The sequence below is a fragment of the Symphalangus syndactylus genome, chromosome 7 (assembly GCF_028878055.3).
Source record: "Symphalangus syndactylus isolate Jambi chromosome 7, NHGRI_mSymSyn1-v2.1_pri, whole genome shotgun sequence".
In the NCBI taxonomy this organism is placed as follows: Eukaryota; Metazoa; Chordata; class Mammalia; order Primates; family Hylobatidae; genus Symphalangus; species Symphalangus syndactylus.
In genome coordinates this window covers 111,531,281-111,547,264 of record NC_072429.2, presented here as the reverse complement: position 1 = coordinate 111,547,264, position 15,984 = coordinate 111,531,281, and the positions used below count along the sequence as shown (strand labels likewise).

The window sequence follows — 15,984 nt, the reverse complement described above, 5'->3', positions numbered from 1 at the left end:
GATGATTTCCCTGAAAAAAGGGTTTACTTCTGTTTTGCTTGCATTTGTTTTATATATGTATTTGTTTTTGAATACATTGAATTGTTTAAAATGAACTAAAGTAATTTTTAGTTGTTGATTTTCCTTTTGTCCTCAGGAATATTTGCACTGTAGCAGGCATTTCAAAGGTGGCTGTAGAAGAAGAAATTAGGGGAAAATATAGAAAGAATATATAAACAAGCTGGATTTCTTCCCACAAATACTGAGTGTTATAAGCAAGACCTGATTGGAGTCTTAAATATATGCAATGAAGTATCCATATTCCAACTTTGAATACAAAGATGTGTATGCTAAAGATTTGGCCTTCAAATTCAGTTTTCTAAAACTAAAACTCAGTATAGAAATCTATTTGTAAAAGTAATAAGACCCATGACAAACATTATCCTACCTATTATGGTTTTGAATTAGCCAATAAATTAAAACTTCTGAATCCTATGTCCCTAAATAAAGTTAAAACAACAATTACTGACAACTCAGCTAAGTGAACTAACATTTATATTGTCCCATTATTCCATAATGCTTTATATATTTTGATTTTAAAAACCATACATTATTCTTCCACTGCATTGGCCCACATTCTGAACTGTCACTCTACTGTGATGTGTTAGGGTTTCTTTTTTTTTTTTTTAACTTAACTTTTCTAATCATCGTCATTTAAGTGAATTTCGTGTACTTCAAATAAACATATACATTACTTTTTATAGCATTGTATTAGAAGAAAAAATATTAAATGCATTTTCATAAAAAGCAAAAGTTGCATATTTGTATAATACAAAAAAATATGTTAGAACATAGGACTACAATTCTCATGTCTAATGGATGCATCCAAAGGCCTTGAGTGATTATAGAAAGTCAGGCAATAGGTCTCAAGGAATGCAGGAAATTTCACCCCAAAATAGGGCTCCCCTGATATAATGAGAATTTTTTTTTTTTTGAGGTGGAGTCTTGCTCTGTTGCCCAGGCTGGAATGTAGTGGTATGATCTCAGCTCACTGCAACCTCCACTTCCCAGATTCAAGCAATCCTCCTGCCTCAGCCCCCCAGTAGCTGGGATTACAAGCACACACCACCATGCCGGACTAATTTTTGTATTTTTAGTAGAGATGGGGTTTTGCCATGTTGGACAGGCTGGTCTCAAACTGCTGTCTTCAGGTGATCTACTTGCCTCGGCCTCCCAAAGTGCTGGGATTACAGGCATGAGCCACTGCGCCCAGCCATAATGAGCATTTTGAATTAAATGGCCTTAGAGATCAAGTGCTGGAAGAGACTTTTCCCTATATCTACATAAAGATAAGACTGACCCACTAAGGAAAACAATTGTTCTTGTTCCCCTCTCTGTTATTTTATTAAACATTATAAGAGAGAAGACCAAGAATGTAACCACACCTGAACAGACCCTTTTTCAATACAATGACTGTCTCCAAAGATCATTTAAATTCCAAAAAGAACTGTTTACAAGTTATTTTAACTTCTGTTCCTCTATTCAATCATTCTCCCTAGTAATTATTTATTGCCCCTGAATCAATTTCCTCTTCTCTCTGTCCCCTAACCTGTTTTGCCAGGATCCAAGTCCCCATTCTTTCTGTAACCTCAAGATGATATATAAACTTCTGGAGCTCACTTCGACATCAGGCAATCACTCTGTGGTTCTCCTTGTGCTCACAGTTAAATAAATGTGTATGCCTATTTGATAAGTGCAAGAGGCAGATAAGAGGGAAGTTCCCCAAAGAATTTCCAACTGGCTTGTGCACTGGGAGGACGGGGCGAAGCCTTGGGACATTTGCACCATTTGCAGGGGTTGGAGCCTGGCCTCTCCTGTCCCTGGATGGCAACCTGGGCAGTTGGTCAGGTGAAGAACCACAGGACTCCATCTCATTTTGCTGACTTGTTTTTCCTTTTTGTCCAATAAATTCCTCTACCTTATAAGAGGAGGTGCCAGCAGGGCTTCCTGGGTCGAGTAGGGGCTCAGAAACTGTGAAACTCACTGATTTCCTGCATCAGGACTTACTTTGGTCCTGAATGAACACTATTGAAAATATATGCTTAAAATATTCCTAACACCAGGATTTATGCATGTATTTTCTTCGCCAAGAAAGCTATAAACAGTGAAAATTTTGCTGTAAGTTTCCCTGTATCCTTCTCTCCCTCTCTCCCTTCCCCCTCCCCCAAAACTAAAGTTAAAAGGAATGTTAACTGCCCATTTTCCTGTGACCAGTGGGCCTTATCTATCCTCCCAATTTGAATTCCTGGTGAACATACCTTGTAAAGTCCTGTACAATCCTATCTCTTTTGCCATGCCGTTGCAAGGTCATAAAGTAGATAAAACCTATGTTGCAATTCTGGTTTTCCTCAAGATCTAACACAAGATCACAAATGGTTAATTGCCCGGTTTTTGCTCTGGTAACATATTCTTGCCCCATGTATTTCCGGCCTTAAAGAGTTTAAAAGGCAATCACATAATCTAACTCTGGCTACCCATTCGTTTGGCACCCCTTCCGCGCTGTGGAAGCTTTGTACTTTCACTCTGCTCAATAAAGCCTACAGCTTTTTCTCTCTCTCGGTCCACGTCTCTATCACTCACTGTGGTCAGCCGCCACACCAATTCTTTGGCGTGGCTAGGCAAGAACCTTAGGCGTTAACACTTACATGTGTCCATGAGCCCAATCTTTCATGGTTGTGTGACAAGAACTCATTTTTTTCTACCATTTTCTCTTATTAATCTGCCTTATTGTGAGTTGATTTTTCAATGAACTTTTGAAGTGGGCTAAGGCCTTTCATCTGCACAAGGCTAATAAAAATGTAATAGATTATGTTCTTTATTTTATATACTATTTCAATTCTTGAAAAATATTTTTGAGCACACATATTTAGGACTTTATCTCTTTCATTTTAGCATGAAGTGACTGACTAGGAAGACTAGAATGAACTATGAACACTGAAGTTACTCAGCCTGTAAATGAACATGTATTAAAGAAGCATTTTTTAAATTAACAAATAATACATTCAAAAAGATGTATTAAATATTGATACAACTGTCTGTGGCAGCAAATCTGTTCAGGACTGCAGCAGCTCAATTCTTGCCTCCTCAGAAGAAATAATTCAACAGAGAGGCATAAAGCAGAGTGAGAGACTGAGGCAAATTTTAGAGCAGAAGTGAGTTTATTAAAAACTTTAAGGGCAGGAATGAAAGGAAGTAAAGTACATTTGGAAGAGGGCCAAGCAGGCTACTTGAGAGATTCAAGTGTGTGGTTTTACCTTTGACTTTGGGTTTTATATGTTGGCATGCTTCCAGGGGGGTTGCATCTCTTCTCCTCAGGTTTTCCTTGGGGTGGGCTGTCTGCCTGCACAGTGGCCTGCCAGCACTTGGGATGGGCCACATGCCCAGTGTGTTTACTGAAGTTGTACGCTTGTGTACTTGAGGCATTTTTCCTCTTACCAGTCAAGTGTTACAGTTAAACTCCATTGTTTTACCTCTTAGCATACATGTTTAAGCCCACTCACCCAACTCCTGAGATCTTATCAGGAAGCTGCTGATCACCAGTTTCAGGTGTTTCTATCTATTGGGAGACTGCCTTTCCCTCCTGCTGGCTGCATCAGTTAGATAGACAGTTTAATAACTGCCTGGCCATCACCTGATGATCACCTAATATTCTTGGTGTGGGAAGGCCCTCTCCTGCCCTGCTCATGTCTGACTACTTACTGTAACACAGCTATTTAAAGACTCATTTGAGAGTCTTACAAGAATGATATGACTCTTTCCTCTGTAGCCCACAGCATCCTTTACTGTCAGGGTTGAAGGTTTCTACCATTTGAATCTAAACCAAGGTCTTTGAGAGGAGCTGAGAAGAATTGGCCATTGAGGTTTTGTACAAAGAGCAGGGTTTTCAGTGAGACATCAAGTATTGAGAAAATATAATTAAAATAAAATCACCTACCAACCCAATGAATCCACTTCACAAAATGTTAAAAGGAATGAAACAGCTTTTCTGTTAAATAAAAATTGAGCCAGATTGTGATCTGCATCATAGGCAATCTGTAGAGGAGATTTCAGAGAGAAACCTCACCCTTTTTATATAGCTTGACAGATATAATCCATTACACACATGTTAATTGTCTTTATCAAAAGAAAAATATACACTTCTATCTTTATAATAATCAAGAAGTTACATAATGGAGCCAAGTGCCTAGGCTTTAACACTCAGTGAAACAGGAAGACAGGATACCATCTTCCTTGATGTTCATATTTCAAAAAGATGACTCCAAGGCCTCTAAGAAAGACATTCTTAGAATGCAAAACTTGTAAGAGTTTTCTTTAGGTTTTAAAACATTTACACATATCTGAAAGAAAAAGAAAGCATCTACAACTTCAGGTTTTCTATAGGAAATTCTAAAGAGAGGTGGGGTTGGGGGAGTTCTCTTACCTTTATAATTTCAAGAAAAAATTTAAATTTTTTTAAAGATTTGTATTTATACTTAGAACTTTTCTTTTTTGTTACTATTTTATAACACTATAATTATTAAATTATGTGTATTGCTGTTTCTACTCTTCTCTGAGCAGTTTGCAGTTATCAAAATATATAGCAAATCCAATGTAAAATACAAAGCAAGGTAATTATCAGAAATATAATAGAATTAATTTATAAATTTATTGTATTAGCCTTGAAGGAATAACCTTTAAATATATTATTTAAGTGAACCAATAGTGAATAGTTCAAGCAGATTCTTGATTAGCCAAGAACAAAAATTCTCCATCATCCATTAATTTTATAAACTGTTGTAATATCTACATTGCTTATACTTTCAAATAATCAGCTATTTGAATATTATTTTTGTAGATCCTCATGACATCTTACTAAACCAAGCCTAAGGTGTAACTTAACCCTAGAACTCAAATATCTAAATTTTTAAATAAAATATTTTTTGGAGGGCCAAAAAACTTATCTTGAATTTTCATTAATCACATAAGTAGTATTACATTTATAAGATAATCTAGGACTTTTAATATTTATTTCATTTTTCCAATTTTTTTGGAGATGGGAAACAAAACCATTTTCTAGTATCCTTATGAGGCACCTCTTAAGGGTACAGATTGAACTTCCAGTATTTAATATACATGACTTTAATTGTTACAATTCTTGTGGAAAAAGTTAGCCTATAGGTTTCACATAAGCCCAAATCAATAATTTAATTATAATAACAGTCAATTAAATCTCTGCAAATAATAGACATTTACTTTTGTTTGTATATTGATATTTGGACTGGAGAGACTTGTGTCCCAAAGCTAATTAACTTATATTAGACTTATCATTTGCAGTCTTACCTAAAAACGTCAGATTTGTTTGTCTGTTAACTAGATGTTTTTCATTCTAAATCATCCTTCCATTTAAATCAGTTAAAAAAATTGTGTGTGCCTATATGTGTGAAATGTATGGATTAACTAGACACATATTAGTTACTTTTACTTTGGGATTATTAAAAAATTAGTGAGAAGATGGTCTCACTTTTACTCTGCCAATAATTGGACTGTTGAACTTATAAGCAGATCATACCTATTTTTGTGTAAAAGAAAAATTGCACCAGACAAGTTAAACAAACGAGACTTTTCCCAAAACTATTGCAGTAGGGGAGAGAGACTCAACTCTGCTGAAACAGAAAGTGGGAGGGTTTTTAAGCAGTGGAGTGAGTTAGCGGAAAATCACTGGAAAGCTTTAGACGAGAGATTAGTCGACGTATATAGACCATCTGCATTTCAGTTGTTTCTTGTTGAAGTTAAGCTCCTATCCTCCCATAGAGACTGGGAGACAGGTGCTATCTCCTTTAATGATTACATTTGAAAGGACTGGCTTGGAGGTTCTTGAGAAAGGTATTCTTTGTTGAATATTTACATCCAAAGGGGTAGAGAATGAATTTATGATTGCAAGTTTTTTTTTTAACTTAAATGCTTTAAGAAACAGTAGGTCAGGAACCTGTAGTCAGAAAGAAACCCACCTAAAATTTTCTAAAGTTTAGTTAGGGTGAGTGGAACATTAAGCCCATCTTAATCACTGGGAATCCAATTCCAAGCTGTTTGAAAATAAGTGATTGTGGGAACTATTATTACCAGGAGTACACAAAGAAAAAGTAGTGTTACAAATAACATTTTTTTAAAAATAAAATGTGGTTCTTAAAGTAATTGAAATAACGTTACTGTGAATAGGACAACAAGGCAGTCTATGAGCATAAGCTCACTAGAATTTCTTCTTTCAGTTGAGTTCAGAGCCAAAATTACTTATCTAGAAAATTTATTTTGAGTCCTTTGTAGGAACTATTGTCAAATTCTTCTGAGGTGCTGGCTCCACGTGAATCGGTGTGAGATTTTCTTTCACTTTGCTAGCCATGTGGATCATCAAGAGCACTTGATCCTTCTAGCACAGGCTCGGCTAATCTTACCTCTGGAACACTTTCAGATAAATCGAATCTCCTGGTCAATAGGGTGGCAAATTTCTTTCAACAGGTCTTTCTAGGTCCTTATGATTTTGTGTCTTAGGGATTCTAGGGAAGAAAGAAGCACCTTGAAGTATGAACATGTTTAAGAGAGAATTCAGTTATATTTGGCACAGGACATGGTTTCTGACTGAATTTCGTAGGTCTGGCAACCATTAGTTCAAAGGGGAAAAATATCATGCTTGTTTGCAGAGGTCATTCTAATTTTTGACAATGCTAACAGTAAAATTCTAGGCCATTTTAATCCAGTATATTGCCTAATCTCAGCAAATGAGTTCCATTCATCTTATAGGAATCTATAAATAATTGCATAATTACTAGGTGACAGTGATAATAATGTTGTAATCGAGCGAGTTGTAGAGAAACACCACACTCTGAGACTAATTCACGAGTCCTTTTATTGCTGGCGACTGAGAGACAGCTAGCGCTCAAAATTCTCTCGGCCCCAAAGAGGGGGCTAGATTTTCTTTTATACTCTGGTTTAGAAAGGGGAGGGGGAGCCTAGCTGAAGCAATCTTACAGAAGTAAAACAGGCAAAAAGAGGTTAAAAAGATAAATGGTTACAGGAAAACAAACGGTTACAGGAAAACAAACAGTTCCAGGTGCAGGGGCTTTAAATCCATCACAAGGTGATAGACGCGGGTAGACGCGGGGCTTTGGATGCTAACAACCGGACACAAATGCGGGGGCTTAGGGTACTATCAGCTAGGCAAATTCCTGGGAACTGTGGATATAGCTTGCCACAGTATCTTATCAGTAATTACATTCTTTGATGTGCTGGGAGTCAGCTTGCCCAAGTTAAGTCCTTGATGAAAAGCGGGAGGTGGGTAAGGGGCTGCAAGTGAAGGAACCAAAATGGAGTCTGTCTGGCTCTCTCAGCTAAGGGAGAGGCAATTCAGGTTAAAACAAGGTAGGATATCACAATAAGATGACTTCCTTTCTCTGATTCATTATGCTTCTGTAGCCCCAAAGTGGAAATCATGGGTATTAAAAGATACTTTACCAGGCTTGCACATTAACATTTAAAGACGGAAAGACTTCAGACCATCCAAACATCATATATACTATAACTAGACAAAATATCTTACTTTTTGTAGACATTAATTATATGAAATCCAACTGCCACTTAATTTCTGGGAAAGCTGGTTGGGGAAAACTGCCACATGTACCTTAGGAATAGACTGTAAATAATTCTTCTGACAAACAGCTCATCTCTTTAATATTTTTGGAATAATTGTATTTTTATGTAAGTACAGTAATAGTCTGGGGTCTTTAAAGTCCCCATTTTACTTAGATGAGTATGTCAATGACACATTATTAATCAAATGAATAATAATTATCATATGGGGTTGCTTTATTAGGTAATTTTCATAGTTCAGTCAAATGTTTTATCCTCCTTTATAATTCATCAGTTTCCTTTTGTGAAGCATATTTTTGAAAATTAACAAAAGTTTCTTGTATTAAAAGTGAGGCTTCCAAGTTTAGAATCTGTTACATATTAACAGTTGCTTTTGCAGCTCTGTCAGCAAAATAGTTGCATTAAAAAATTGTGTCATTCTGCTCTATGGGAGCTCTACAAATGATTACTGATCTGATAGGACAGTTATACAGCTTCTAAAAAATCAGCTATCAGTTTTCCATGAGATATTTTACTTCCCCTCAAAGTTGAGAAGCTTCTATTTCTCCAAATTTGCTTTCCTATGTGATGGACACCAAATATTTCCTACCTACCTACCTACCTATCAAGAATTGCAACTCTAGTAACTTCTATTAACTGTGCTGCTTGTGTCAGCTTAATTCTAGGCAAAGCATAAGCTTCCAAAATGTCGTATAAGAGGTCACCATAGCATACAAAACCTTAAATTGGGCCATTTTTATCCCAAGTACATGTCCACCAGTAAATATTATTAAATTGTCATTATTGCTAAAAACCACAGGCTCTTTGGCTCCCTATGTAATGGAAATTAACACGAGGCCCAGCAGATTTCCCAGACAAGGCATTTATTTCAGGGCTTATGCTTAAGCACTAGGGAGACAGCAGAGTCACAAGGGTCCTCCAGCTGGCTCTCCAAAAAAAGCCAGTAGGGATTTTCTTTTCTAGGTAACTCATGGGAATTGGCATCAGGGGTAAGGTACACAGGCTGTTCTGTGCACAGCACATAAGTGGTAGGGTACGTGGGTGAGCATATCTTATTGTGATGGTTATCTTGAGCAGTGGGCCACCTGGTGGTCTGGCCAGCAGCAATAGAGCTGTAAATCAATTGTGCAGCATTCCTTCCCAAGGTGGGAAACTGCAAACTTGGTTTGATTTCGAATCTCCTAAGGACAGTTTCTGGAATTATTTAAACAAATGGCATGGTTACACATTATGAGAGCACAGAAGAAACATAGAATGGCTTTTTCCCTTGTATGACTACTAACAGGTATGTTATCAGTGAAGTAGTGGTATAGGTTTGTGATCGGGGGAATGCAAGAAAGGATGTTCTAGTGGAGGTGAGCTGAAGCCAGGCCCCATCCTTTCTCTGCCTTATTACAGACAAGAATATCAGATAAATTCTTCAGAGCTTGGTGTCTTCTCTTACCCCTGTAATACAATCATGATCATCTATTTGATCAGGATCTGGTAAAAGAGTAACATGATTTAGGATATTGCATCTCCGAAGCACAATACTGGGATCAATGCTTGTTCTTAACTAGTCTATTGGCATACCTACACATTCTGGATTTTTTGCACTTGTAAGATAGCTGTCACAGCATGTAGGACACGCATATAAGTGACTGCAGGTAAGGGCTTGAGCCTTTTTAAAAGTTTATCTGCTACTTCCACAGCATGTTGTCATCAACAGTGCCACTGCCTCCAAGGAAACTGAGAAATTTGTTATTAGTGTGTCATCTATTCCCAACTTTTGAGTTAAAATTCCAAAAGTAGCCCCTTTATTTTCATAACAAAGCAAGTGGAAAGTCTTGGCAAAATTTGGAACTCCCAAAGCTTATACTATAGCCAATTTTAATTTGAACACTTCTTCAGATTCTACTGACCAAATAAAAGGATCTGAGGAATTATTACACAGTTATTTCATTAGTGTTTTGGCCACTTTACAAAAGCTGAAATTCACTGTCCACAATATTCTACTAGTCCCCAAAATACTTTTTTTTTAAGGCCTACATAAGGCCTTCAGCATCAACAGATGCTCTAAATATTTTATCTCAGTTTGGCAATTTTGCAATTTGTCTGTTGAAGGCTTATGCCCTTGTGAAGGGGGAGTTGTAACAAAGCCGAAGTGTCAGTTTTGTATTGCTCTGTAGTTTCTGAGCCTACCAGCAAACCATCAACATGCTGATGACTTAGAGATCCCCCTACTGGGACAAATTGCTTTTTTCTGTAAATGATTAGAGAAGTGGAAGGAGAGTCAGGAAATCCTTGAGGAACACTTTTTCATAAATACTGAACTCCTTTCTAAGTAAAACAGCAAACAGCAACTGAAATGTAAACTTGTTTACTAGAGCAATGAGATAAAACAGATCATAGATAAACTGGAGAAAAAACTTTGCAGAGAATGGTAGCAAAGTACTAAAGTTTCTGATGTTAGAAACTAAAGACGTGAGTGGAGCAATACATTTATTTTCTTCTTTAAGATCTTGTACACAGGTCAATCATCTTTATCACATTTACCTTCTTTCCTTTCTGGAAGTATGGCAGTATTAAGATTACAGGGTGAGTGTCTTTATAAAATTACCACTTGTCTTTCAATGTTTTTAACTGTGTTTATTTCTTCTAGTAGAGCCTTTGACAAAGGGTATTGTTTGACACATAGCCATTGCTTATGTTTTTTGCAAAGAATATCTATTGATTCTACACCTCAAACTAAACCATTTGCTAGGGCCCAAAGTGATGAATTGACTTGTTTCAGTTCAGGGCACTTATCCAGCACAGTGTGAGAAAGACGCTTTTTGGAATACCCCTTTTCTTTCAGAAGGTACATAGTAATCAGATTCCTTTTATTCCAGGGAGTTCCACAGACACTCCCTATGGAATATAGAATATGGTAGTCTTTAATTTCCCCAGCAGGTCTCCTTGCAATAGGTTTACAGGAGGATCAGGAGAAAACTAAGAAAACCTATTCCCAATATGAGGCCCTATTTGTGTGGGAACCACTGAAGAAAAAGAGCAAGTAGAAGGCTAACTCAAAATACCAACAACCTGTGTTTATTAACACCAGATGGAAAGTAAGACTTCTGAGGAAATCACAGAATAAGTAGCACCAGCAACTACTAGAAAATGCACACCTGTAATCCCAGCACTTTGGAAGGCCGAGGCGGGCAGATCACGAGGTCAAGAGACTGAGACCATCCTGGTCAACGTGGTGAAACCTCGTCTCTACTAAAAATACAAAAATTAGCTGGGTGTGGTGGTGCACACCTGTAGTCCCAGCTGCTTAGGAGGCTGAAGCAGGGGAATCGCTTGAACCCGGGAGTTGGAGGTTGCGGTGAGCCAAGATCGCACCAATGCACTCCAGCCTGGTGACAGAGCGAGACTCCATCTCAAAAAAAAAAAAAAAAAAAAAAAAAATGCAATGAGTTAGCATGAGAGAAAGTTATTGAAATGTACATATCATCATTTCCCACATCTGAGATCCCCTGAATCTGTCAGTTTTAGGTCATTCCCAAATTATTTCCCAGCCTTCTGGGCTTTCCTGATTCCTTTGTTTCTGCAGTTGCTGTATCCTCTGGATTCTCTTTTCTCCAATCCCGCCTCCAACATCTGGCTTCTCGCAGTATGGCATATGGTGTTGTTTTCTTTCTTTGCTCATTCTACAGGCTGGCCAGAATAGGGGTTATGCCTTTTACTAAATAGTTCTTACTGGATAATTAACATATTAGTTTTTTTTTTAAATTTATTTTCTTCACATTTCTCTAGATTGTCCCAAAACTAAGTAACTGCTGCTAACATTTGAATCTGTCCTTGCCATCCTAATACCCTTTCTCTAATTTGAATTTGGATAGTCATCAAGGGATCTGAGACAAAAATTTTGAACTACCCTTGGATCCATGCCAGTAGATTCTGAGAAAGCCTCAACAAACCGCTAATGGAAATCAGTGGCAGACTTCCTTGTCTTTCGGATACACCATTGCAGTTTCACCCAGCTCACTTTTAGAGGAAATATTTCAAGTACAGCTGTAAGCAGTTACTTTCAGTGAGTCTCCAAATCTCTTAGTTATCCCTTATTTGTGGAGGGTGATGAACAGTTATCTACCTCTTGGTTCAATGGGTTATCTTCTGGTCCCCAGTGTGCTTGTTCCATCACATGAGTGGAGTCTGCTGATTGCAGAACTCCACACTGTGTCCTGTGCAAATCTCCATGCCTGGGACTGTAAACTGGAAAACATGCTGCAGAGAATGCCTGCAAACTTCTGGGAAGCAGGGAAAAGAAGCTTTTATTTGAGATATATCAGCTGGCAAGGAGGTCTGTATAACTTCTCAATGGCATCAGCTTCACTGGTGATCAAATAAGAGCTGGTCTTTCTCACATTGTGACAAGATAAATGTAGAATTATATGACTTTTTGGCTTATTTTCCATGTTACTGTTTATTAGACTAACACTATTTTTTTCCAAACAGCTAGTGAGACCACTCGACATCTTTTTGTCTTCATGTGGGGACAGTCTTTTATACAAGTTCTCAATTATTCCCTAATCATGTTCACTCATAATTTCTGCTTTCCTAAATACATGAAATATAAATGATAAGTGACTTTTGGGGTCACAATATGTGCTAAAACATTGACTAGGCTCAGGGTTAGGGCATGAGGCACACAATTCTGTTTCCTCAAACAAGGCAGATAATTCATTATCAGCTAAAGAAGTTGTGGCCTTGTGCTTTGTAGGGAAATACACTAACTAGGAGAACTGGAGGTCTAAAACACCATTGCTTTGATCTTCTCAGGAGTCTACTAAGGCAGAGAAAGATAGAGACACAAGGGATGCAGAAAGAGCAGAGATAGCAGAAAAAGGAAGAAGAATCAATGAAAGTGCCTTTAATTTATCCATTTCCTCTTCCATTCTTCTCAATCTTTCCTTCTGGTTATGCAGATCTTTTTAAGTTTCCACTAAGGATAATACGTATCCAGTAAATACCAGCAGTTCATTTGCTGGGGATGAGGTCAAAGAATCATAACAAATTCTGAAAGGTTTTGTACTTGTATGTATTCCAAATATGACAGAGATATTAGCTGTTTAGGAGAAAGAATTGCAGGCAATATCCTTGGCTTTCCCTATTTTTCCACCATCAAAGTTAATTGTAATCCTGATGGGATTTGAGTCCAGATTACCCAGGCATACTCATTAATAAAATTTTAAATTTTAAATTTAAATTAATAAATTTTAAATTAATAAAATTTGAGTTTAGAGAGAGTGGTCGATCCAGATACTATTTCAAAAAAGCAAAGATCAAGAAGGGAGAACTTTTATAATTATAATTATGATATGGCTGCTGTGGGGTCCACTCAATTCAAAACTACCATTCATATCCCAATCCTCTTTACCAAGTAGTTGGGGAAATGTGGTTGAAAATAAAATCTTTTGCCAGCTCAGTAAAAGCTCTCCATAAAATAGAGGGAAAAATGAAACAGTTTTTCTGTTGAATAGGATTAAACCAAACTGTGATGTGCATCACAGGAAATCTGCTAAGGAGATTGCAAAAAAGAGAAATAATATACAGCTAGGAAGATACAATCCATTGCATACATGTTAATTGCCTTCACCAAAACAAAAAATAAAACATTTCCTATCATTATGACAAGCAGGAAGTAAAATCAAAGAGCTAAGTACTAAGTACCTAGGCCTTAACTCCCCAGAAAAGTAGAGACAGGGCATCATCCTCTTTGATGTTCACAGTTTAAAGAGGTGGCTCCAAGGCCACCAAGAGAGAAATTCCAGGAATGAAAAACTGGCAAGAGTCCCATTTAACTCTTAAAATATTTAGATACATCTAAAATAAATGGAACTTATGATTTCAAGTTTTATAAAAGAAATGCTAAAGAGAAGTTGAGGGGGAGTTTTAATTTTTGACATCAGAAAATTAATATATATATATTATTATTATTTTTAGATGACATATACCCTTACACCAGCAATGAGTTGGGAACTAGGTGAAATCAGGGCAATAGGATAAGTTAGTAAGGGAACAATTTAGCTTGCAAGTGTTAGTTGTTTTTCATGAACTGACAAAATACCATTCTAGAAGTTTCAGGATAATAGAACAGTTCAGGATTGTGAATGTTACAAGAGGATGTAACAAAGAGCAATACTTCAATTTTCCCAGAAAAACAACTCTTAGTATTCTCTTTGAGGTAGTTTGTTGGTATGTTTGATATGGTATAGCTGATGCACATGCTATGTAAATATAAGCTCTCATTCCCGTTTAATAATGGGTTTACTTTACTTTCTATTCTGCCTGCAAGCTGGAGTCTTTACCCTTGCCCATAAACCTGCACCTGCCTCTCTACGGTAGCTCAAGAAACTGCTACCTAAGAATCACCAATTTGAAAGTTCACATGCCCCAAAGTTTAATTAAAAGATGTTTCAAATGATTGTGTGTATATATAGACAATATATATGTGTGAGTGTGTTTTATATTATGGTAATTTAAAATGTTTTTTGGCAGGAAGAAGGAAATGAAGATAATCTAAAGTTCCATAATGCATTATGGTATCTTGGTATCTTATGGTGTTCTTCAATGTAATATATAATCCCATAATTAAATAATAGTAGTTTACCAAGTTTCTTTGTGATAAATTCTCATAAATCCTGTAACACTGGCCACTGGTTACATACTTGTACTGCAAATGAAGTTTCCTGAGGTCATTTCTACTGTTTTAATAGTTGACTACGCACAGGGAATTTTGCGGCCAGTCACTTCCAGGATATGGTCAACCACACTGCCCTCTGCTGGTGTGTTCATAGTAGAGCCACTGTACAAGAGACTAAACACTCTCTTAGGTTTTTACAATGAAAGGAAACTGTATACTTTCCTGATGTAATTTTCCAGCAATCCTTATGGTTTTAGCAATAAAGTAGGCAAACATTCAATATTTTCTTCCTTTGGAAACCTGTCTTTCTGTATGTAATCTATAATCCCTTATCAATATGGACATGTACTCTGCAGTGAATCTATTTTTTCCTCTTTCCTATTCTTGATAGACTTCCCCGCAACCTAAGGTCTTATTTACTAATTTGCTTTCACCCTCCTTTGGCTTCAGTTCTAATATGCAACTACAATATCATTGATGATAGATGAAACGTGAAGTAATTTCCCTTCTTATGGTTACAAAACTGTGCATTACTGAATGAGGGATTAATAATGAATGGATACAGTTATGCTGCATCAGATTAGCAGCATATTTCTTTAAATAAAACTATTTACAGAAAAACATATGTGACATGGGCAGCCTATAATGTAGGTACTATATTTTAAGGCTTGTGTATTCGACATCGGTATTGCAAAGGGTTCGGTTATACTCTTGGCCACTTTATTGTTTTGCACAGAAATATTTTAACAATATTTCTCTAGAACAAAGTTCTGTGAAACTGGGAATGTTAAGATATATTGGTGGTGTTAAAAATACTTGAATATTTGTATAGATCCTCTTTTTCTCTTCGGTTCAAAAGGAAGTACTGTGCAGGACTTTTTGATGGTCTAAAATGTCATGACTTTGCCTCAGGAACATGAAAGATCTTTCCTAGTTAAACACAGAATAATATTTTTATAATAACCTTGATCACTAAATTGTGTAGTTTTTTCTTCTATTAACTCAACACATACTCCTCTATGTTTATCTGACTTTTTTTTCTAGCAAAGAAGGTATTGAGAAACACATCTGTCTTATAATTTGTATGCAGAGGATGTTTTAATAACCCATCTCTCCCTTCTTTGTCCATCTCTTTTTAGGCTGACTGGAAGCTTTGTACCAGACTTGATAGTGAGCATGAGTAGCCAAATGTGGCTGCACCTTCAAACAGATGAAAGTGTTGGATCTGTTGGTTTCAAGGTTAACTACAAAGGTAATGATTAATTGCTACATAGGAAATGTTATCTTAATACCACCAGAGAATATTTTTAAATTCACATTTAATTGCATCTGCAAAATTAAAAGTTTTGCAGAACACACGCTACATTTCAACAAAAATCATTTCCTCCTTAACTACAAAAGTTAATTATACTTATCTTTAAATAAAATTAGTTTTTCTTTTAAAATGTGTCTATTTTGCATACCTCATCTTTCTCCCAGTATATTATACTATCCTTATGTTTCAATCACTGTAGACTCCTAGCCTTCCCTAAAATAGACATGTGATTTTATGTACTTTAAGAAATTTTCCTGGCAAAGATCTACTAATTATTAAATACTTAAATATAACAGTAAAGGACTGAAATCCCTAAATATTCCAATGTACAAATCTTTTT

At 36.6% G+C, this 15,984-nt stretch overlaps 1 protein-coding gene across 3 annotated transcripts in view; it reads left to right on the top strand.

Moving 5' to 3' along the window:
- Positions 1 to 15,984, top strand: part of CSMD3 (CUB and Sushi multiple domains 3) — a 1,218,611-nt gene that overhangs the window by 617,760 nt on the left and 584,867 nt on the right. For all 3 annotated transcript variants that reach the window (XM_055287089.2, XM_055287087.2, XM_055287086.2), the window contains one exon: positions 15,469 to 15,581. In XM_055287089.2, coding sequence (XP_055143064.1) covers positions 15,469 to 15,581 — 113 coding nt within the window. The remainder of the gene's footprint in view (positions 1 to 15,468; positions 15,582 to 15,984) is intronic.